At 37.3% G+C, this 23,616-nt stretch overlaps 1 protein-coding gene across 2 annotated transcripts in view; it reads right to left on the minus strand.

The window, feature by feature from the left end:
• mapk14b (mitogen-activated protein kinase 14b) overlaps positions 1–23,616 on the minus strand; it is a 39,016-nt gene that overhangs the window by 4,225 nt on the left and 11,175 nt on the right. The window contains exons 2-9 of one of the 2 annotated variants that reach the window (XM_051912082.1): positions 23,118–23,247; positions 17,838–17,896; positions 11,247–11,358; positions 10,652–10,681; positions 9,667–9,714; positions 9,351–9,465; positions 6,662–6,733; positions 2,091–2,170 (exon numbers count right to left, since the gene is read on the minus strand). In XM_051912082.1, the coding sequence (XP_051768042.1) occupies positions 2,091–2,170; positions 6,662–6,733; positions 9,351–9,465; positions 9,667–9,714; positions 10,652–10,681; positions 11,247–11,358; positions 17,838–17,896; positions 23,118–23,247 (646 nt within the window). Of the gene's footprint in view, positions 1–980; positions 1,061–2,090; positions 2,171–6,661; positions 6,734–9,350; positions 9,466–9,666; positions 9,715–10,651; positions 10,682–11,246; positions 11,359–17,837; positions 17,897–23,117; positions 23,248–23,616 lie in introns of both variants that reach the window. The other variant, XM_051912083.1, reaches the window with a different exon arrangement.

Raw genomic sequence — 23,616 nt, forward strand, 5'->3', positions numbered from 1 at the left:
GTATATTTGTACAGAAGACGAGACAGAGATTATTAAACTCATAAAAGACAAATTACAGGAATACTGGATTCAAAACAACAAGGAAATTGAAGCAACAAGGAAAAGGACCTTGAAGCAGATATGAGGGAGAAACACCCAGTAACACTTCATACGTGGCCGCTCCGAAGTAGGTGCTTTAATGCTTGCCATTAATGCTTGGGTAACACGCCTACGTCTCCTTCGATTAAAAATAATGGCTAGTACAGTGGCTGCGATATACTTAAACCTACTAACATCCGTTGCCATGAATTTTTGGAATGACTTATCGCGATAAGAAAAAAATTTCGCTTAAGTTACATAACATCAGTTAATGGAAACACTGTCATTTTGCAATCATTTTTTTAATTAACATTTAGAAAATATTGCAAAAGTTTTGCACAAATCTGTAATGGAAACCCGGGTACTGATATTTTATATCTAATGCAATGACATTCAGATATTTTTAAGTGTGGCTTAAATGCCTGAATACTTTTTGGTGCCATTTTCTGTTTTTCTATAAACCAGAGGCCACAAACACATAATATTTTGGTTGAAAACTCGATCAGGACCTGGTGTTTTCCAGCGAACCTCAGACAATACAGACCAGCGCTACTCCATGTTAAACAAACACTGTGTCTATTGTTGACTACATGGAACATTCAACATTGTATGTTAGAGCAGTCTAAAGCATGCCTGGGTTTAAAATGAGAGGCGGCATTCGCCTAAAAGCTCAGTACTGTGGGCAGAAATCAGGTATATATGAAAGGTTAGGTATAAAATGAAAAGCAGGAAGTAGTTGGGAACGTTGGGAGTGGTTTGGAAAATTAAAAATGACCCAGGGCAAATAGAAAAGAGTCACATGGGGAAACTTAGTCACTCATTCCAGAGCGGCCAGGTCTGGAGGATTTTCTGCGACATTCTACGGCCAGCCGTTGATGAGTTTGGAGAGGGTCCGTGCTCACCTCGTGGCTCGGCATCCTGCTTATTAGAGAGGCCGGCGGGGTTCCCGTCAGTCGCATTATCTGCTGAAGCTGGTTTATATCTTGGGAACCCAGGTCAAGGGGTGTACGGTTAAAAGACACTCACAAATATGAGTGGAAAAGACAGGATAACAATACAGCTGCTGCGATCTTCGGCTGCTTTACGTTGCGGCTTGATGCCGAGATTATTTGAGAGGGGAAAAACAGGACAGGAAGAAGAGGAGGGGGAAAACAAAGGCACGCCATATTAGATTAAACCCGCACTGCAAAAATGATTTTCTTAGTTAAAATGTTTGTCTTGTTTTCCTGTACAAATATCTAAACATTCTTAAATCATGATTCATTTACTTGAAAAGCAAACTGAGGTACTCACCATGAAATCTTAATTTTTATAAAATATTACAGTATTTATTATAAATGATTTATACGTATACATTATTTTTTTATAAAATTCACGTGCCTTATAATCAAAACCACTTCCCCTCCCTCTTGCAGCGACATCTCTTACATTTGTTTTTGTTTAAGAAGCCGTTTCACTATATACGTCACAGTAGGAAAAAACCACGATCGCAACTTCCATTTAGTGGCAACTTAAAGAGTCAAAAATGTCAAAATGTGCTTAAAACAATATCTGTCAATGGGGTCAGAAAAATAAAATTAAGCACAAGCTTCATTTAGGTACATTTCTCAAGTAAATGTATCATGATTAGAGAGTGTTTAGATATTGGTACTGGAGAAAAAGACAAAAATTCATTTTTTTGCAGTGCATGCACCCCATGTTAATCAGGATTAAGGAAGACAGGAAATACAATAGGAAGTGCAGGACACAGGAGAGCGAGAATTGAGAAAGCCATTCGTACACACTCGTAATCATGGGTTGATTTCGCAAATTCATCTGCCAGCTGTCTGACTACTGCTGACTATTTTAAGGAGATTGCATAACTAGTGGTTCATGCCAGTGAAAAAGGGGGGGAAAAAAATGATGCGACATTCATGAAGTGTGATCAGGGTGAATGAAGCAAGCAGAACAGAGCGTCAGGCCGTCATTGCGAAACAGAGGGAGTCAAACTCAGGCAGAACAGAAAAACTCACAGACTCCGAAGAGATTTTCATCAAGAGCTCTGGCCCTGGGGTTCCGACGAGCATCAAGATAAGCTTCAACTGATCAATATCTTTAAGAGCAAAATAAAGGAAAATGCAGGGAATGGGGTGACTATGAAAGCAGGGACTGGAGGGAAAAAAACAATAAAAGGAATTTTTAAACTAAAGAATAAAAACTGCACAGGAAAATGGGATAAAGGAAGAAATAAAACTGAGCCATGATTGGTTCAAAGCCAACATGCATTCTGCAATAATGTATGCAGCTTACAAGACTGTTTAAATTAAATTGTTTCATTGATTCATTACTTCAGTTGTTTCATTGAGTAAGTCAGCATAGCAGAACTAAGCTAGCACACTTACCTGACCAAATTAAAGCGTTGGGGGTAACGCATTAAAAGTAACGTGAGTTACGTAATCAGATTACTTTTTTCAAGTAACTAGTAAAGCAACGCATTGCTTTTAAATTCACAACATAATATCTGAGGTTTTTTTTTTTTTTTTCCAAATAAGTAACACAAGTTACTTTGTTTCCCAATTTATTGACTGACAGCTCTCCTGTCCCCATGTTGAGAGAAATCGGAAGTAAGTACAGAGCAGTTGTGTGCGCTGTGAACATGAAGGTTATTGCAGGCATTTACTCATCTCACTTGCACAAAAACAGAATCAGTATTCCTCAAAATGAATAAAAACAGTAAAATGCAAATTCAGAATACTACGCAAACCTGTAATAAGTAAATGTTAAATTAGACAAATATACTTTATGTATTTAATCTCACTTTATTAACCAATGTCTTCGCTGCTGATCTTCGATGATCCAATTCAATCATACTAATAACCAAAAATGACTTTAGTTAAACATCTGAAAGCACAGCTGAAAGGTTTGTGATTTTGCATTTCCTTCAGCCTGAGCCTTATTCATTTCAATTTTAAGGCTCTATTTTAACGATCTAAGCGCATGGTGCAGGTGCACTTAGGATGCATCTGAATCCACTTTTGCTAGTTTAACGACGGAAAAAATGGTCAGCACACCAGGCACATAGTCCAAAACGCTTGTCCCTAGTCTCTTAATGAGTCATGGGTGTGTTTTGGGTGTAACATGCAATAAACCAATCAGAGTGTCATTTCCCATTACCTTTAAAATCCAGGTGCGTTTGCACCATGGCGGATTCGCTATTTACATGGCGGAATTTGCAAGCGGAAAGACTGAACGCTTCTCCAAAGAGGAATCCTTTTATTTTTAATATTTGGCATGTTTGTGTGCTGCTGCGCGTCCCTGTGTGTGTAACAAGCAGAGTGTACACGTGTTGTGCACCCACCTATAGGCGCATATTACTAACGCGCCCTTTAAATAACAAAAAAAATACTGTGCTATTGACTTTAGAGCAGGTTTCAGTTGGTCAATGGCGCAGTCGTTTTCAGTTGCCTCAAAATAGCAACACGCCAACAATGCACCTGAACACACCTCGTTCTCAAACCAGCACGCCAATGGGCGAACAGATGGGGGCGAGTGCATTTGCTATTTAAACAACGTGGGCGCTGGACGTGAAAATGATAACTGCGTCAGGCTGAAACTAGCAAAAAACACTTGTGTTGTGCCTGGCGCTGCATTACGCCAGGTGTATGATAGGGCCCTTAGTGTGAAAGGGCCTTTACGTTTACTAAAAATAGAACTTTTTTTTTTTTTTTTTTTTTTAAAACAAGCAAGCAAGCCCAGCCCAGGTAAGAAAAAGTAACGCAAAAGTAACATAACACATTACTTTACATAAAAAGTAACACAATTAGTTACTTTTTTAGGGAGTAACACAACATTGAACACATTGTAATTTTCCCAACACTGCTGAATTACACTTGCATTAAGCAGCACACAAAATGAGTTAATGCAACAGCATGTCAGGCTTTATGCTTTGTGATGGGATGCAATGACCCTGAATGTACTACACAATCAAAGCAGTCTAAAGTGCTATCAAGGAGCTTTACGGGCCACTGTACATGACCCTATGCATGACACAGACTGCGTTTACATGCACATCATTTTCCGATTAAGCTCCATATTCTAGTGGACAGTGGTGGACAGTAACAAAGCATTTTTACTTTGTTTTCAAGTATCTGTACTTTATTAGATTATTTTTATTTTGGAAAACTTTTACTTCACATTCCAAAGCATAATATTGTACTTTTTACTCCGCTACATTTCATAAAAAACATGTCGTTCCTCGTTATTTTGAACTGAAGAAATCGTCATCCGCTCAGAGATATGATAGTGGTGTCTGTGAATGAGCTGATTCTTTTCAATGAACCTAAATCAGTTCGCAAATCGCACTGAATGATTCATTCATGAATTGGACCGATCCGATTACATCTGTTCTCGATCAGCCACTCATTGGTTCAAACGATCCGGTCAAAGTGAGTCTTCAGTTAAAGACTCACTACATTCACAGGTCTGACTCAAAATGATTCAAGAACAGGAGTTCCTCAGAGCTTGAGTGTGCGTGTGACTGAAAATTAAGTTACTAATGCTGAATTTTAGGATTTATTATTGTAAATGAACATCATATTTAGGTCACAAAAAGTGCAAGCTGTTAAAGCGCATTGTATGAAATGCTTGAATGTGGACAATCACATTTTTGTATTACGGTCTGAACAGGCAGGCTTTAGGTAAAAACCATTACGCCTTTGATAGCAAAACAAACCTGTGTGTGTGTGTGTGTGTGTGTGTACTGAACAAAAAACACATGCAAATTTGTATATATACTGGATGCATGCATATGTGTTTTTTGAGTATCATATTTATACATCATATTTACATTGACATGAAAAAAAATGTCAAAAGAAATTTTAATTTTTAACATTAAAAAATAGTGTATGAATAATGAAGTAAACCCAAGTTGCTTCAGTACAATAAATGTTTATCTTACATTTACTTTATAAAAATCATTAAAGATTTCTGAGCAAAAAAAGACTTTACTTAATAAAAAAAAGTATGACTTATCAATCAGAGGACAGAAGGCATGAAGCAGATTGTGTACAACAGGTTTTTCAGCAAAGTTTTGGTTGTATTGATAATTTATAGTCATGTTTTTTATAAAAAAAAAAAAAATTCATGAAATTGTATTATTGGTGTCCTTAGAAGATGGAAAAAAGCAATAAATTAATTTTTCGGTTATGGTGGATTTTTCAAAGTTTACATGACCCAAAAATCGTATTAATACAGGCATTTGCCACCTGCTTAATTCAGATTTCTAGAAACCAGAATATTGTCTTAATTTGGTTATGGTAAATGCGTTTAGATTAATTTTACAAAATCAGATTATTCTTACATTATCAAAAATGGTTGCTTACATAATTGGAATATGACCAAATTCTTATTGACATGGGAATATTCTTATGCATGTAAATGCAGTCACTGAGAGCGTGTGAATATGATTAACAACGGAGTGTGAGAAACAGGTGTGAGCTACAGTAAAGTGGACTAATTCTACACATGTCCAGATCCACACTGACTTCTATTCAAATCCGGCACAGGTGGATGTTACTGAACAGCACATACAACCATCAAAAGGTAAGTGAAAATTTGAGGAAGGTAGAGAGGTATCATTGTTTGAAGACTAAGAAGTGTTTGCAAGCAAGTAGATTGCCGATCGGGGCAGTTCATTAATGCAGTCCAGTTAGAAACAAGAACAAATGCAGCAAGTCAACATGCAGCTCACACACGTAAGCTTGAGTGCATCAAACCCCACGTGTGTATTGTGTGCTTTAAAATCTGTGTGTGGATTTAAAGGAGTAGTTTAGCAAAAAATTAAAATGATCATTTACACACCCTCATGTTGCTTCAAACCTCTGTGACAAATAATATGTTTATTTCTGCCCGAACTATTTAACTATTTCTGTAATATATCTGTTGTTAGAAAACACTGTACATTTATGAATGTATAACCTGACACTCAAAAACACACAAATTGAGTTAACTAATATTCATTAATGCTATTTTACACATCTAAACCCAAGTTGGAGAAATTATCATGTACACACTAAAAGACAAATGCACACAGAAAGCAGATTTATCTGCATGTTTTGACAACCAAATAATTACTACTTACTTATCCTAATCTATTCTTTCACAGACTTCCTTGAAATGCAGATCACACTTCCTTTCTAGAAAGGCCAAGACCCCATTAATGTGGCCCAAATGTGTGAGTGTGTTGTATTTTTCACAGGGGGTTTGATTCAACGACCTCGTGAAGCAGCACTGCATTAAGATTCCCCACACTGCTCTAGAATCTTTGTGCTTTAAGACTGAGCAGAGTTCATGTTTTTTGTCAACAGGACCATCAGGCAGTGTGACTCACTGGGAGGCAGCGGGCCGACACCAGCTGACTCATTCCCCTTAGGATCACTGCCTCTCTCTATGAATTAGAACCGGCTGACACGCGTAGGTGTTTTTTTTCACACTTACAGAGAGGGAGGAGGGCTAGGGCAATACATGCCAAAAATGTCACATTGCTAAAGGGGTATTTCCAGAAAGAGAGATTTTGTGCTGGGGTTGAATGAAGAGGGAAGGATACGATCAGTGCCGGGAAACAGGGTCCGTCCTGTGAGGAGCTCAGCCATTATGCAGCCCACCGACCAGATGTCCACTACAACACAAAACAAAAGCCCTGTTCTCATTGGTGGAAACAAAATACATTCTGTTAAAGACAACACAATATTAACTTTCTTAATAAATGTCCTTAGTCTTTTTGCTTAAGACCCTGTTTCCACCTGGTATTAAGATGCGTTTTGGTTGATCGGATCACAAATAGACTAGGGAGACATATACCAGTTTACACCTGGTGTTTTAATCCGTCTCTTTTGTCCACTTTCGACCACTTCTGTCCTGATTTCTCCAAGGGGAGGATGGGCTTTTTCAGATCTTTCGATCTAATGGACGCAATCTACATATGTACGTGAAAGGAGACAATGGAAAAACACGGAGAGCAGCAGCTTTCGTTTCTGCTCTGATAGGTGCAAGGCCACGCTGAACGCTATGAGTGTGTGTTAGAAATCAGGAATGGTACATTTCGGTTCGCAGAGAGTAGAAGGTCTTTACTGGCTGTTCGAACACATTCGAGCATCTACACTATGAAAGCAATCTGGTCAAATGCGCTTTTGACTACCGAAGTGGTCGAAAGTGGACAAGTTCAAAACGTTGTATACCCCGTTTACATTTAGGGTCGTCCTCTTGTGATCAGATTGACAAAAATGCTTCTTAATACCAGGTGTAAACAGGGCCTAATATTCCCCAGTACAGATTACTCTAATGAAAAAAATGTTTCATTTAATAGGGAATAATTGATTATGCATATTTGTGGTAAATCAGCTGCAATGCGCATTAATTTTCATTAATTCAGTGGTACGCAGTGTTATTTTACAACCCAAATTCCAGAAAAGTTGGGACGTTTTTTAAATTTGAATAAAATGAAAACTAAAAGACTTTAATCACACGAGTCAATATTTTATTCACAATAGAACATAGATAACATAACAAATGTTTAAACTGAGAAATTTTACACTTTTATTCACTAAATGAGTTTATTTCAAATTTGATGCCTGCTACAGGTCTCAAAATAGCTGGGACGGGGGCATGTTTACCATGGTGTAGCATCTCCTCTTCTTTTCAAAACAGTTTGAAGACGTCTGGGCATCGAGGTTCATGAGTTTCTGGAGTTTTGGTGTTGGAATTTGGTCCCATTCTTGCCTGATATAGGTTTCCAGCTGCTGAAGAGTTCATGGTTGTCTTTGACGTATTTTTTGTTTAATGTTGCTCTAAAACCTTTATATACCTTTCAGCATTCACAGTGCCTTCCAAAGCATGCAAGCTGCCCACACCGTATGCACTTATGCACCCCCATACCATCAGAGATGCTGGCTTTTGAACTGACACGCTGGAAGGTCTCCCTCCTCTTTAGCCCGGAGGACACGGCGTCTGTGATTTCCAACAAGAATGTCAAATTTGGACTCGTCTGACCATAGAACACTTTTCCACTTTGAAACAGTCCATTCTAAATGAGCCTTGGCCCACAGGACACGACGGCGCTTCTGGACCATGTTTACATATGGCTTCCTTTTTGCATGATAGAGCTTTATCTGGCATCTGCAGATGGCACGCCGGATTGTGTTTACCGACAGTGGTTTCTGGAAGTATTCCTAGGCCCATTTAGTAATGTCATTGACACAATCATGCTGATGAGTGATGCAGTGTCGTCTGAGGGCCTGAAGACCACAGGCATCCAATAAAGGTCTTCGGCCTTGTCCCTTACGCACAGAGATTTCTCCAGTTTCTCTGAATCTTTTGATGATGTTATGCACTGCAGATGATTTGCAAAGCCTTTGCAATTTGACGTTGAGGAACATTGATTTTAAAGTATTCCACTTTTTACGCACTCTTTCACAGATTGGAGAGCCTCTGCCCATCTTTACTTCTGAGAGACTCTGCCTCTCTAAGACATCCCTTTTATAGCTAATCATGTTACAGACCTGATATCAATTAACTTAATTAGTTGCTAGATGTTCTTCCAGCTGAATCTTTTCAAAATGTCTTGCTTTTTCAGCCATTTGTTGCCCCCGTGCCAACTATTTTGAGACCTGTAGCAGGCGTCAAATCATTTTGTGCATAAAATTGTAAAATTTCTCAGTTTAAACATTTGTTATGTTATCTATGTTCTATTGTGAATAAAATATTGGCTCATGTGATTTGAAAGTCTTTTAGGAAACATTTTAGGTTTTCATCCCAAACAAAACCCATTAACCCAAACTTAACCTTTTAACTACTCAAAAAGAGGGTAAAGAGGTGATCTGTAACTGTAATACAATCCACAAATGTGGAAATGCTTCCCAGCTGTGAAGAAACTTAATAAATGTGTGTGTCAACCAATATGAATCAAGAATTTAACCAATAAAGAGAAATAAAAAAAAAAAAAAAAAAAAAACTAAAATACCAAGTATAGGCATTTTTGCTAATTAAGTGGGCGGGGGAAAATTATATTAACCATTGCCCGCTTTTAAACAATCAAATCAATCAAATTCTTATAGATGATATCAATCCCATCTCAACACCATTATGTCCAGCTGAATATTCTGTTTCAGCCAGAAATAATACACAACATGAAAGTTAAATGAGTTGTGAATGTAGTTTCATGTTGTCTTCAGTTACAAAATGTAATGAATTATATTTTATTCATCAATACACAAGCAAGGATTCTGGGTAATCCTAACCTGTCATGTTGTAGTGCATCCAGTTGAGCATGATCTCTGGGGCACGGTACCATCGGGTGGCAACATATCCCGTCATCTCATCGTCAGTCAGCCGGGCCAGACCAAAGTCCAAAATCTGAGCACAGATATTAGAATAAGCATTAGTCATAAACTAGACTTATCACCGCTCATATTACCCTGAGTGCCTCAGTGTTTGCCCGACTATAAACCCACTGTTGGTCAACAGAGGATAATAATGACAGAATAATAACAGATGTGACAGTGGAAAAAGCATCAGATGATGGCAGAGATCTTGGCAAACAGAGCACACTCTCACCTTAAGTTCACAGTCTTCATTTACAGCCAAGTTACTGGGTTTAAGATCCTGTACGATAGAAAAAGGTGAGCAGATAGATTGAATAAGTGAGAATCACTTGAATTTGCATCATGTTTTACTAAGCTCTCATGCACTAATAAACATCATCCTGGGAGCTAAAATCAGGCCACGACAGGAAAAAAAAAACTTTAATTATAAACCATAAAGGTGTTTACACAAGCAGTGGTGCAGATGAAGCCCTAAAACCAAATCAGTTTACCTCTGCAAGCCTGCAATAAAACTTACGTTCCGTACTAATGAGAAAAACTCATATCCGTACAGACAGCTGTATGTTTGAATTAAACCGGTTTAACATTCTCACTACCTTCCCATCCTTAAACATATTAATAATTCAGTGATTCAGCCAGTACCTGAAAAAATGAAATTCTGAATTGTGTGTGTTTGTGTATAATTTTTTTAATATATATATATATATATATATATATACACACACACACATACATACATACAAGTTTGGGGTTGGTAAGGTATTTTAATGTTTAAATGTCTCTTACGCTCACCAAGGCTGCATATATTTGATCAAAAACATAGTAAAAACAGCAATACTGAGCAATATTTAAAATAACTGTTTTGTATTGTAATATATTGTAAAATGTAATTTATTCCTGTGATCAAAGCTGAATTTTCAGCATCATTACTCCAGTCTTCAGTGTCACATGATCCTTAAGAAATCATTATAATATGCTGATTTGCTGCTCAAGAAACATTTCTGATTATTATCAATTTTTGTGGAAACAGTGATCATTGTTTTTTTTTTTTTCAGGATCATATGAGGAGTACAAAGTTAACAGAAAGAACAGCATCAATCTGTAACACTATAAATATCTTTACTGTCCCTTTTGATCAGTTTAATATAATGTACATATAATATATACACACACCCATAAATAAATGGCATTATGGACAGAAAATGTGGTCTACTCACTCTGTGGATGATGTCTGCTGAGTGAATGTACTGTGGGAAGAAAAGATAAAACAGATGAATTCACTTTAAGCAAATATAGAGATCAATGAGAAGCAATTACAGTACCTGCAGGCTAAACATCTGAGTGAAGCACACTTTACATCAATAGTCCTTCATAGTCTTGAAGTATTATAAACCTTACACGGTTATCATTTAAAATAACTTTAGAGAGAGTGAATTATAGCAATTGTCCACTAGGATGTTAAACAGCAGAGTTAAAGGAAAACAACAGTCACAATGTATAGACAGATCTTATATCTCTATATAATGTGTGGAAGTACTATATAAGAATATTATGTGTGAAGTTGCAATGCTTGGTAACTGTAACACAACAAATCAAAACATCATTCCCATTATAGTCAATATAGCTGTCTCTACTTTAAGTGTCTGTCTACCACACTATTGAGATTTTTTCTTTTTAAATCATGCCATGGATATCCCACAGAATAAACAGTACAGTACCCAATGGTTTGCCACAGATACTGTCAATAACCCAGAATATTCCTTTAAGCTCCTATTACACTGAGCAATTACGGCAAAGTAAGAGGGGCCTAACCTTTAATCCTCGTAGGATTTGATAAATGAGGAACTGGACGTGGTCATCTGTCAGCTTCTGGCACTTGACAATATTGTTGAGGTCTGCTCCCATCAGGTGAGTCACCAGATACCTATTAAAACACAGTCATCATGACACAGCATCTTCACAGATCATGACACTGAAGACTAAGGAGGAGTGCGGATTAGGGCTGCACGACAATTTTACTGTGATACATATTATGCTGTGAAAAGACACATGAATTTTCACAAGATGACATGGGTTGTTTATTGCGGGAAACACAGAAATATTATTTTTACTCTGAGGACTTTGAGTGCAAAATCCCTGACTGAACAATTTGGGAAAAACTTGAAAAATTTGAGTGTACATACTTGGGTTTGCTTTTTCCAACAATCAACTCCAACCTCTTTCAGTAACCATAAAGTGAAAACAGTTTCTAATTCAGTTGAGTTTTCATAGGCCACATTCACACGGTTTTGAACAATTCATTTGATAATCACAGCCATATCACAATATATATTTTATTTTAATATATCCTGCAGCCCTAGTTCAAATTAACTTCTTCAGCATTCTGGATAAATTGAGAATAACAATTTTGTTTCTTTCAAACAGAGATCACGATTCTCCCACGATTCTGAACAGACAACTAAACAAAATAATACGTTATTTACTAGAAGTTCTGACTAAATGTTAATTGCTGCAGTCTATTTAAAATATTTAATTAAACTTAAAGAATTATTTAAAAAAAATCTGTTTGTTTGAATGAATGATTCAATGACTCACTCATAAAGACTTCACTTGTTTCATTACTGTATGAATAAGTGTTTCTGAACGAATCTCTTGAATGAATGTTTCAATGACAAACATTTTGTCACCACCTACTGGTGTAACGATGTAATCAATGCAATTATTATTTGACACGCCTAGTTACTTTCAAAAGGTGACTTGCTCTATTCCGATCGCTACCATATATATCAGTGCTTATATCCGAACTATAAACTTTTATCCCATCATTTGCATATTTGTAACAATGCAATATTTGACTTTGGTCATATTTGTAACAAACAAATATGTTTGTGAAGCTGTTTCATACCTAGATAGCCAAACTGCTTTTTTTGGCTCAGAGGCAACGCCAATGCAGATTTGAATATTCCGGTGTGATTTTGCCAAAGCTTAAATAGACATGGCCAAATGGTTGTCATTTAGGAATTTTTATGATTAATCATGCAGCTCTAGCTAAAAGACAACTGAATTTAATCTTTTTCCAGTTTTCACACTCAATCAACCTATGACCTTCGATACGACACCTTGAAAAATATCGATATTCGATACCATTTTCAATACCATGGGAAAAACTAACAAATTATCTGTATGGCTGTATATATGGCAGAGGCTGCGTCTGAAAACTGGAAAATGCTGCCTTCGGAGGATACATTTTCTTTGATATCCCATAATCCTGTGCGTTCCATTCTGTGTCAGTTGAGCTAGAAAAATAAAGATGCCATCCGAAAGTTGCGTTTGCTGGTCAGTGTGTGTGTGTAAATGTATGTTTCTGACCAACATTTTCCAAGTATGATCTCATTTCTAGCGAGAAATTGCTACTGTAGTAATGAAATATTTGTTTAGTTCTCACCAAAGCTCGAACTATTTTGCTGTAGATCATTCAACTGTTACGCTGCCTCAGAAGTCTGTCTGAAATCAGTTTCGTGAGGTGCCTTCATGCACAAACCCTGCCTTACAAGACATTGCCTGATAAGGCAGCAAGTCAGCTGCCTAGGTTTTCGGATGCAGCCATTATCTCATAAGTTTTGGTAATTTTGTTGTAATAGCTTACACACAGCACAGGGAGCTTTATGTAAATCGTTGAACTACATTTACAAAAAGTTTCTTTCTTCTGCTGGACACAAAAGAAGATATTTTGAAGAATGTTGGTAACCAAATGATGTACTGACTTCCACAGTAGGAAAAAAAAAAAAATACTATGGGAGTCAATGGGAACCAGAAATTGTCTGGCTACCAACATTCTTCAAAATATCTTCTTTTGTGTTCAGCAGAAGAAAGAAACTCAAAGGTTTGGAACAACTTGAGGATGAGTAAATGATGACAGAATTTATTTTTTTGGGTTAGCTATCGCTTTAAGAGCTAATGCACAGATCCAATATACTGTTACACAACATGCGTTTTCTCTCATCTATTTACGTTCCAAAACTGACTGTATTTACCTGAATACTCAGCAAGACCGGCATTTTGACATAATTTATGCATAATTGCCCATTTAAGCGCAATAAGCCACGAAAAAAAGCTCAATTTGGTACTCGCGAGCTGTTTGAGAGGCGGCTTTATGAGAACGCCACTTACATAGATCAGTGGTGTGCACGCTTTTGATGTGAGCATGAAACCTGCGGGAATGGCTAAAATTATGTGCAATACAAGCACTATTCACCCGAAGCAAATGAGACAAGTGAGTGAGAGGAGACAGGTGTGTCAATTCGCTGTCGGAGTGAAGAGAGAGTGAGAATGCGCAGCTGCTATCAGTGTATCGATACTGCAGAAAAGGAGTATTGGAACCGTTTTAGATATTTCAGTATTGATGCATATTGAAATATACATTTTTTGACAACACTATTATAACCACACAACTGGAAAATAAACATTACATTTGTACAGCATTGACTTAGAACAACCAACCAGCATCTAAAGGGAAAAAGGGGTAGGGATTTGTCAAGATCGACATCCAGCACAACCAATCAGCTTGTTCCGACACAGAGGGGAAGAGCGGAATGCGTCTGGTGCGGAGCCAGCTGGGCTCAGGGTTGCCTGTTGAAAGCTCTGCTGAATTGTGAAAGCAATCCAAGAGGCACTCATTTGACCCGGCCATGAGCCCTATCATTAACCTTAACAAGCATGATCGCTTTGCTGCTCTGCACTCTCGTGACACTCGAAGTAAGCACATCGGGAGAAACAACCTGACTGTAGTGAAAATGTCTTCCATTAATGGCGAACACTTCTGCAGAGAGCTTTGCATAGCAGATACTCTAGTATATGGATACATGTGGTTCAGAAATATCTCTTGCCAAACATGCTCCTCCCTCTTGCCCCGAGCTCTGCTCTCACACTCATTCTCGATGAGATTTTGGGGACGGGTATTTATAGGAGTATATTATAGTATTCTTAGCTCTTGTTTCCATGCATCTTGTGCAAGCGTTCGATGCAGATAAAGAGCACAGTGAGGCCCTTCCTCCAGTGTATGTGTGTAGAAGTCCTAGCTCCTGTTCCCACTCTCCTTGCAGCCAAACACAACTCACACTGGTGCTCTTGTTCCAGGGAAACTCACTGTGCGCTTCTTCCTCTCTCCCTGCAGTCGTGACCTCAGATGGCTCTCACCCGACATAAATGAACTGTACTGAGACTGAGCTCAACATTTGGACAGCACATGGGACATGTACAAGTACAGTCCTTAAAGAACCCCTGAGATTAAAATGGGACTTTTATGTCGATTAGCTTCAATGCATCTATGTTCTGGTGTCTTTGCATCAGTGACCCAGATTTTACATTGGACATGCAATGTTTTCTATACAAGCCAGGCCATGGGTGTTACACCCAGGATTGTCTTGTTCCATGTTTCACACTAATTGGGTTTCCATCAAAACGTGAAGCAAATCTTTTCAAAGTTAAAAGATAAATGCGAATTAGGTGCGTTTCCATCAAGTTGTTTGAGCATATTGTGACCGAGTGTTTGTGAAGGGTTCGCCTAAACACTTGCCTATCTACGGCAAGCCCTGAGGGGAAAATGCATTGGACACACACATATACAACGAGCGCCAGTACATCCTGAATTAATGCATCATAACAGAATAAAAAAAGTCTGTTACAACACCATCAGCGGAAAACAGCCGATTAGTCAAGTGGGTTTTAATGTTCGCTATGTCAGAATTTATTTGGAAAATGCGTTTCCATCTCCCATTATTCGCATTAACTGTATGGATATTTTTTTTTTTACAAAAACATATCGCTTCAATTCAGAAGGCCTTTATTAACCCCCCGGAGCCGTGTGGAGTACATATTTATGATGGATGGATGTGGATAGAAGCACTTTCTTTAGCTCATACTCATTGATCCCTATCACTGCCATTATAAAGCTCAGATGCGTCAGGATATTTATTAATATTTCTGTGATTATGTTCATCAAAAAGAAGAAAGTCATATACACCTAGGATGGCTTGAGGGTGAGTAAAACTTACTGTAGACATCAGTGTTTATATCCGAACTATAAACTTTTATCCTAGTACTGCTGTGATCATTTGAATATTTGTAGCGGCAGCGCAAACACACATTTGAATGTTTCGGTTAAATAGACATGGCCAAATGTTTGTCATTCAGGAATGAGATTGTGTGGGTGTTTGAATCGATACCGCAATCTTTTTACGATTAATTATGCAGCTCTAGCTAAAAGACAACTGAACAGAAATGCAGCAGTGAGTTATATGAGTTAATAGTGAGTTATGAGTAATCTATTATTTAAATTATTAAATTATCATATAATATTCAGTTTGAGCTCCATCATGAGTGAAAAGTGGAGTAAATCAAATGAAAAATGTAATATTTACAATAATAATAATGATTACTTGTATGATTCATAATCATTATTTTTATTAATAACTAATGATAATTAATCATTATATTCTAACCCAAGATTATACATGTTAACAAAGGTATATGTGTGCATTAAGCCACTGTAAACTCTAATGCTCAAAATAAAATAATTAGTTTGAGTAGGACAAACTTAAATTAATCAAATTAGTTCAGTCAAATTAACTTTTATGAGTATTTAGCACTTTCTTTTTCTTTCAAGTTCACAGAACTAGTATATTTAAGTAAACTGAACTGTTTCATTGTTTGGAGTTTTATGAACTTATTTCTTTTAATTTAGATGAACTTAAGTTTAACTGAAACTGGGCTGGGATTTCTATTTCCCAGCATGCTTTGCCCATTGCACTCGAAAGGGAGAGTAAATGCTAAAATTAAGTGTTATATAATGTTTTTTTGTGCAAGATTAATGTTAAGTGGGAGATTTAGTAGCGATTAATGTTTTGTTATGCTAGAAGAGTTTCTGTTAATGTGGGTTTTTGGAGAGTTAACATCATGGTGACAAGTGGCACATGCGGCTTGGTTTGAGAGCAAGTATGTTAAATGCTTTACACTGCTGCACTCATGCCCGTCATGTCAGCAAATTAGCAAGTTAGAATTTTCTGAGTTAGCTTGTTATAGGTAGCTAATTTTACACTAATAAAAATGTTTACATTGGGGTTACCTGGTAATTTTAAGTAAAATGAATGAGCGTAATCAAACATTTCAAGTTAAGAACAATTAAAATGTATGAGTAGTACAAAATAAAAATCTGCCAGTTCTGCTTATTTAACTGATTGCCTCAATTTTTTTGAGTTTTGCCAACTTATTCGGGTTTACAGTGTACTTAAAACTTTGAGTTGCATTAAATTAAGATGAACAAAACACTAAATATATATTTAAATTGATTTAAATTAATGTTTGTTTGTAATTTAGTTTTTCAAAAAAAAAAAACTAGCTATGTTTACTGATGATATTTAGTTTGCAAACTTACAAAGATAGAGACAATCAGTTGCCTCAAATTTTTTAGTTAGTAGAACTTATCCAGGTTTACAGTGTACAAAACAAGTGACACATTCATTGTAATTATTAGTATGACAATTAATTAGCCAAAATTCCATAATTGCGACATCTCATATGAAACTCTTGCCAAGGCAATCAACTTCTAACTATTCCCTGGATGAGCGATTATTCTTTTGTGTATATTATTTTTAGAGGAAACTATATGAGGCAATAACAGTTTGCAGGTTATTGCCTGTGTGCCACGAGGAAATTATGCTGAGCGGATGAAGCCGTGTTGCCATGGTAACAAGGGATATTCCCAACACGTGCACAGCCACGATGTTCTTTTCCCCTCCTGGAGCAGAACTCGACAGGAAGTAACCGGTGCTGCCTTCTGATTATCGCTTTGACAACTGGATGCAAAGTACTGGATTTAACAGGCCCTTCGACACACAGCGGGCACACCGCATCATCAGGGCTACATCTAATTAAGCTTTTATTGAGCAATGCAGGGTTGTGCAGTGGAGTCACCTACACATGGAGTAATTAGACGGGGCCGCACACAACTGAGGTGTGGCAGCTACGCCTGAATAATTACTGCAGTGTGCCACTTTGTACTCTGTTATTCTTTTTCTCTGTATGGCTCAGAATCCACAGACATGCAACCCATAATGCCACACAGAACATGCCCTTTAACTTTTCCTAGAAACAAGCACAGAGGAGAGAGAAAGAGTCGATATTCTGGATGCAGGGATGAACTCAAAGAAGTTGACAACTATATTCTGAAGAGCCTGCGATGAATTGCAAAACTGTTTTTGCATGTTTCAGAAGTGGCGTGATGGCAAGTACTCACAGATACACGCAAGGTGGCCTGAAATGTGCCTGATAGGATGAAAAAGGTTCATATTAAATCCTCATCAGGTACAAATGAGGCCACCGTGTAGAAATGAACCAAATACTCACACGTCATTGAATTCTTCTAGACTGGTAGCGGGCGAGAAAACATCTAGAAGCCCAATTACCTGTAACAAGCACAAGAGTCATAGATAATTAGTCTGAATCAGGGCAACAATAGAAGATTAAGGTCAAATCACATAAAGACTGTGGACTTAAAGGGTTAGTTCACCTAAAAATGACATTTCTGTCATTAATTACTCACCCTCATGTCGTTCCAAACCCATAAGACCTTCGTTCATCTTCAGAACACAAGTTAAGATATTTTTGATGAAATCCGAGAGGTTTATATCCCATAGAAAGCAACAAAATGACCACATTCAAGGTCCAGAAAAGTAGTAAAGACATCGTTAAAACAGTTCATGTGACTACAGTGGTTCAACCTTAATGTTATGAAGAGACGAGAACACTTTTTTTTGTAAAAGCAAAACAAAAATAACGACTTTATTCAACAATTTTGTCTCTACCATGTCAGTCTCGTACACAGTTAACGCAGTTCAGAGTTTCAGCGTTTACGTCTGAACGCCGACTCATTATTGGTCGGCTCCTGCACCAGCATCACATCCGTTGTGCTGCTCACATGAACAGCGTTGGCCAATACTGATTCGGCATTCAGACATAAATATGGAATCGGTGCAACGTAAACAGCATATTAGAATGACAAAGTAGAGAAGAAATTGTAAAATAAAGTCGTTTTTGTTGTTGTTGTTTTTTTGCGCACAAAAAGTATTCTCTTTGCTTCATAACATTAAGGTTAAATCACTGTAGTCACATGTACTATTTTAACGATGTCTTTAGTACTTCTCTGGACCTTGAATGTGGTAACTACGTTGCTTTCTATTGGAGACAAAAAAAAAGTAAAATAAAAAAAAAACCTCTCGGATTTCATCAAAAATATCTTAATTTGTGTTCCGAAGATAAACGAAGGCCTCACGGGTGTGGAACGACATGAGGGTGAGTAATTAATGACAGAATTTTTGGGTGAACTAACCCTTTAAAGACTTCTTTAATCATTTAAAGAAGTGTTTTTGCTCTATTCAATGAGTGTACACTTCAAGTGGAGGTTGTATTATAAATACATTACACAACAAAATAAGCTGTACTTCATCATCTGTCATGACTGAAGTTGTTTTCTTGCTGTTGGTAAGCATGCGGCCCATTGCGGTTCCCCTCAAAGGAAACAGCACAGAGAGTGAGATGTGATGCTTCCACTCGTGAACATCCTCTGTGAAACTCATTTATATTTTGTGTGGGCATCACATTTATCTCTCTCTCTCTGCAGGAGGAGGAGGAGGAGTTGCATTTCATACTGGTTAAACTGCTGATGCACTTCTGCTCACAGTAACATTCGTGTAACTTGGCCTTCGCTGGCTGTCAGTGTTTCAGGCAAAGTGACGACCATTAATTATACAATTGTTCAAAAGTTTAAGGTAGGTAAAACATGTTAAGAAAGAAGTCTCTTCTGCTCACCAAGGTTGCATTTATTTGATCAAAAATGCAGTTAAAACGGTAATATTTAAAAAAATATATATATTCAGTTTTCTATTTTAACAGTCTTCAGTGTCACATGATCCTTCAGAAATCATTCTAATATGCTGATTTAGTGCCCAAGAAACAGTTATGATTATTATGAAATGTTGAAAACAGCTTAATATTTTTGTGGAAACTGACATTTTTTAGGACTCTTTCATTAATAGAAAGATAAAAAAAACAGCATTTATTTGGAATATAAATATTCTGTAATATTATAGATGTATTTACTGTACCTTTTGACCAACTTAATGTGTCTTTGCTGAATAAAAGTATTAATTTCTTCCAAAAAAAGCAAAAATCTTACTGACCCCAAACTTTTGCTTGGTAGTGCATTTGTAAATACAAATTATGTATTTTATATAATATAAAATAATATAAAATTACATTATACAAAATATAAAAATAATAATTAAAAAAAGAAATACAATATATAATTAATGTTTAAATAAATGTATATAAAAAAAAAAATAAAAAAAAAGGTTATCAGGAGTGTGTGATTGAGAATTAATTACAAACTTGTAAATTGATTTCATAATGATCATGTGGAGGCGGGTCATACTTATATCCAAATGGTAAATATTAATCTGCATGAAACTGTACCTAAATCCCCAAAATGTCATAAACTGCTCATCATCATCTGGATTCAGTCAGATTTACTGAGAAAATGTTGTTATTGTGTAAGTGGGACAGTCTTTTGTCAAATAAGTGGGCAGGAAGTTCGGTCCAGCACAGTATTTTATGTTGTTCATAAAAGCCTACATTGCAAAAGACAGTGTTGATAAACAGGTAGTTCATTTTGATCATATTTCGCTGCACACGGAGAAAAAAAAAATGGGCTAAGAACCAAAACTCGCAGCTTGGATGCCGTGTGCCAGTTGCCGCCACTGGTCGCAATATGAAAAAGGGTGATTGATGTTTGAAGAGCCGATCTGTTCAGGGATTTGAGTGTTATTAAACATTAACATCTGTAAGACAGACAGACAGACAACGCCAAGGAACCGAAATGTGCATGCATGCAGGAAAGTGGAGGGAGGGAGAGAGAAATAGAGAGCGAGTAGGTGGCTGTGATCCAGCATAGAGTTTCACCCACGCTCAAACAGAGGCAGCACAGATTCGTGGACTCTGGCCAGAAGGCAAAAAAATTAAGGGCGTTTTTTTCTATGCAAAAACATGGCGAGTGCCTTGACAACAGCAGGCAAATTAGAACATCTGCACATCGCACTGGAACTACTGCATGCCTGCTGAAAAACACAACAAGCAGCTTCTGAATGCACATTTGACCTCTGACCTAGGCATTTTGAACAAAGAATTAGAGATATCTGTCATAAAACGCTTTAAAAAACAAATATTAATTAAAAAATGTGGAACACAACGTACATTATACGTTATGATTTTGCACTATTTATACATTAAATGGGACCTATTATGCAAAATCCACTTTTACGTAGTGTTTGAACAAATGTGTGTTGGCAGTGTGTGTACACAACCACCCTATGATGATAAAAATCCCTATAAAACCTCAATAATCTCATACAGGGTTCCTACACATTTTCCATTTCAAAATTCCATACTTTTCCAGACTCAAATTTCTAAACCTGTCTGTAGATTTTCAGACCATATTTAACATAAATGGCTCATGCAGCATTATTTGCAGCTTAATATTTGGTACATAGTACAGTCATCTGTAAATATTTTTATTTTCTCAGGGTTTTTTCTTCATTGATGACAACATCCCTAAAATAAACTTTTTTGTGCCCTTGAGAAATTCACATGCGCATGGGAATTTTTTGCGTGCTTACACACATTACAATTTCTAGTTTTATATATACTATAACCTATTTCCTTTGTGCGTCACTGCCATCTTACAATAAACAAAACAAGAGCATGGATGCACATGAATTAATACAGATCTATTTGCTCAAAATTTGGCTTTCCTTAGGGTAGTACCTCTAATATCAAGGCCTAATGTCCGATTTAACACATCCTCTGTGGTGGCGGAGAAATCATGGCACGAAATGGGCTGATGGCACAATATAGCTGTGTGCATTGTCCTATTTGCCAAGTTCAAGGCTCTATAAAAAAGACTGGTAATGTAAAAAAGTGTTCAAAATTTGGCTTTTGTTAGGGGGGTACGTCATATTTCAAGGCTCTAGGTCTGCTTTAACGCATACTCTATGGCGGCCAACAAACAATGGTGTGCTGCTCAGTGTGCAGTGTCCTACATGCTAAATGTAACGGTTTCTCGTTCGCACACGGAAGTCTGTATATTTTCTATTTTTTGCAAAGGTCCTTTTAGAGGCTCTGTGATACGGTGCTAAGAATATCGTGAGAAGAAACCCAAAACGCTTATAACCTGCATTTTTACATAATGAAAAAGTGCATCTTGAATTCTTTCAGTCGTGTTTGACAATCACTGAAGAATCACTAAACAGCTGCCATGAAAACACGCTTCTTGTATGATAAATTTATCTTCATTAAATTCTTAATTTTCTATTATAGAAAACTAAATAGGGGCAATAGTCTGGAAATGCAGATATTTTTCCATACTCCAGACCTGAAAATTAGTCAAATCAAATTCCATACTTTTTCAAACTGTGTAGGAACCCTGAGAACCAGCAGTTTTTATTTTCCGCCCCGCCCACGACTGCTGATGGACACTGCTGTATTAGCATAGACCCCGTCCTGAGCGAGTTGTACACTTTCCGCCATTGTCTCGACGCCGGAGCTGCTGTAGCGACAAGAATGTCTCTTAAGCAGTTTAGGTGTTTTGTTGTTGGAAGTAAGAGTGAACATAACAGTATTCATTTACTCCCGACATCAGAGCCACTGAAGACGCAGTGGATTAGTTTTATTTTTGAAGGAAATGTGCCACAGATCTAATATACACATGCGATTTCTGTCCCTGCTGTTTACGTTCACAGACATAACCGACTGTGTTTATGAGAATCTTGTGTGTATTTGACAGTTTAAACACAATAAGATGTGAAAGAGAACTTAGTTTAATACTCACAGGACGCGCCATCTGACTGCCAGCTTTCTGAACGCGTTCTTTGAACGTGTGCGCTCAGAAAACGATAAATTAGAAGTTTAAACTGATATAGCTTTAAAATGCATGCAGATAATAAACTTTTATGATGAACTGCAATGCCCGTGAGCATGATCGCGATATAGACGATAATCAAAACCAAGCAGATGTTTTGTTAGTATTTGGCAGAGTATCCGATGCAGGCAGGAGCTGTGAATGAAGGAAGCGCTTTTCTGGATAGGGGGCGGGGAGCAGCAGCTCATTTGCATTTAAAGGCACATGCACGAAAATGGCATGTTTTTGCATACACTCAAAAATGAGCATTTACAACATGTTATAATAAACGATCTGTGAGGTATTTTGAGCTGAAACTTCACAGACACATTCTAGGGACACCTGAGACTTATATTACATCTTGAAAAAAGAAGCAAAATAGGTCCCCTTTAATAGTGCATAATCTCTCCCCACTCCCTCATTAGTTCGCAGACAGCGATCAATAGAGTTTCATAACGCACAGATGAATCCCCCACTGGGATCTGTGCTGGCAGAGCATGTGAGGTTGCTTTAATAGTCATGAAAGTGGAAGGAGAGAAAATCACAGATTATGAGGAAAAGAGATTCTGTGAGAAGTTTAGTAATACAGTAAGCACAATCCTGTCAAAAGAAGATTCATACTGTATACAAAGGTGGAAAAAAGAGCTGCAGAAGCGCAGGTAAAACATCTCTCTTACATTCTCATGTTTCATGTGTTTCAGCAGCCGCAGTTCTCTGTATGTGCGCTTGGCGTGGATGATGGACTGGAAGGGCCGGGACAGCTTCTTGACTGCGACCCTCAGGCCTGACTTTGAGTCTAACGCGGAGCTGTGGAAAAAAGACCACAAGATTACTGGAGACTCCTAGTTTCACAAGCACTCCAAGGAAAAATTATATTGTAGGAAAGTTTTGTTAAAAGAAACACAAGAACATTCCTAAAAAATTGTAAGATAATCTGAAATGGAATAAATGGTTTCTTTCAAAAGCATGAAATGCTCCATTACCATAATAAAAGTGGTAAGAACAAAATTATCACATGCAAACTAGATTCTCATGTACCTCCCTCCTCCAAAAACGTGACTTTTCACAACCATCTAGATCTAATAACAGCTTTGTTTGGAAAGCCTTATTGGTGGTTTTTAAATATCAGCACTGACCAATAAGTTTTTCAGTTTAGCTGATAAGTATTGTAAGCAG

The sequence above is a fragment of the Ctenopharyngodon idella genome, chromosome 11, assembly GCF_019924925.1.
Source record: "Ctenopharyngodon idella isolate HZGC_01 chromosome 11, HZGC01, whole genome shotgun sequence".
Taxonomy (NCBI): Eukaryota; Metazoa; Chordata; class Actinopteri; order Cypriniformes; family Xenocyprididae; genus Ctenopharyngodon; species Ctenopharyngodon idella.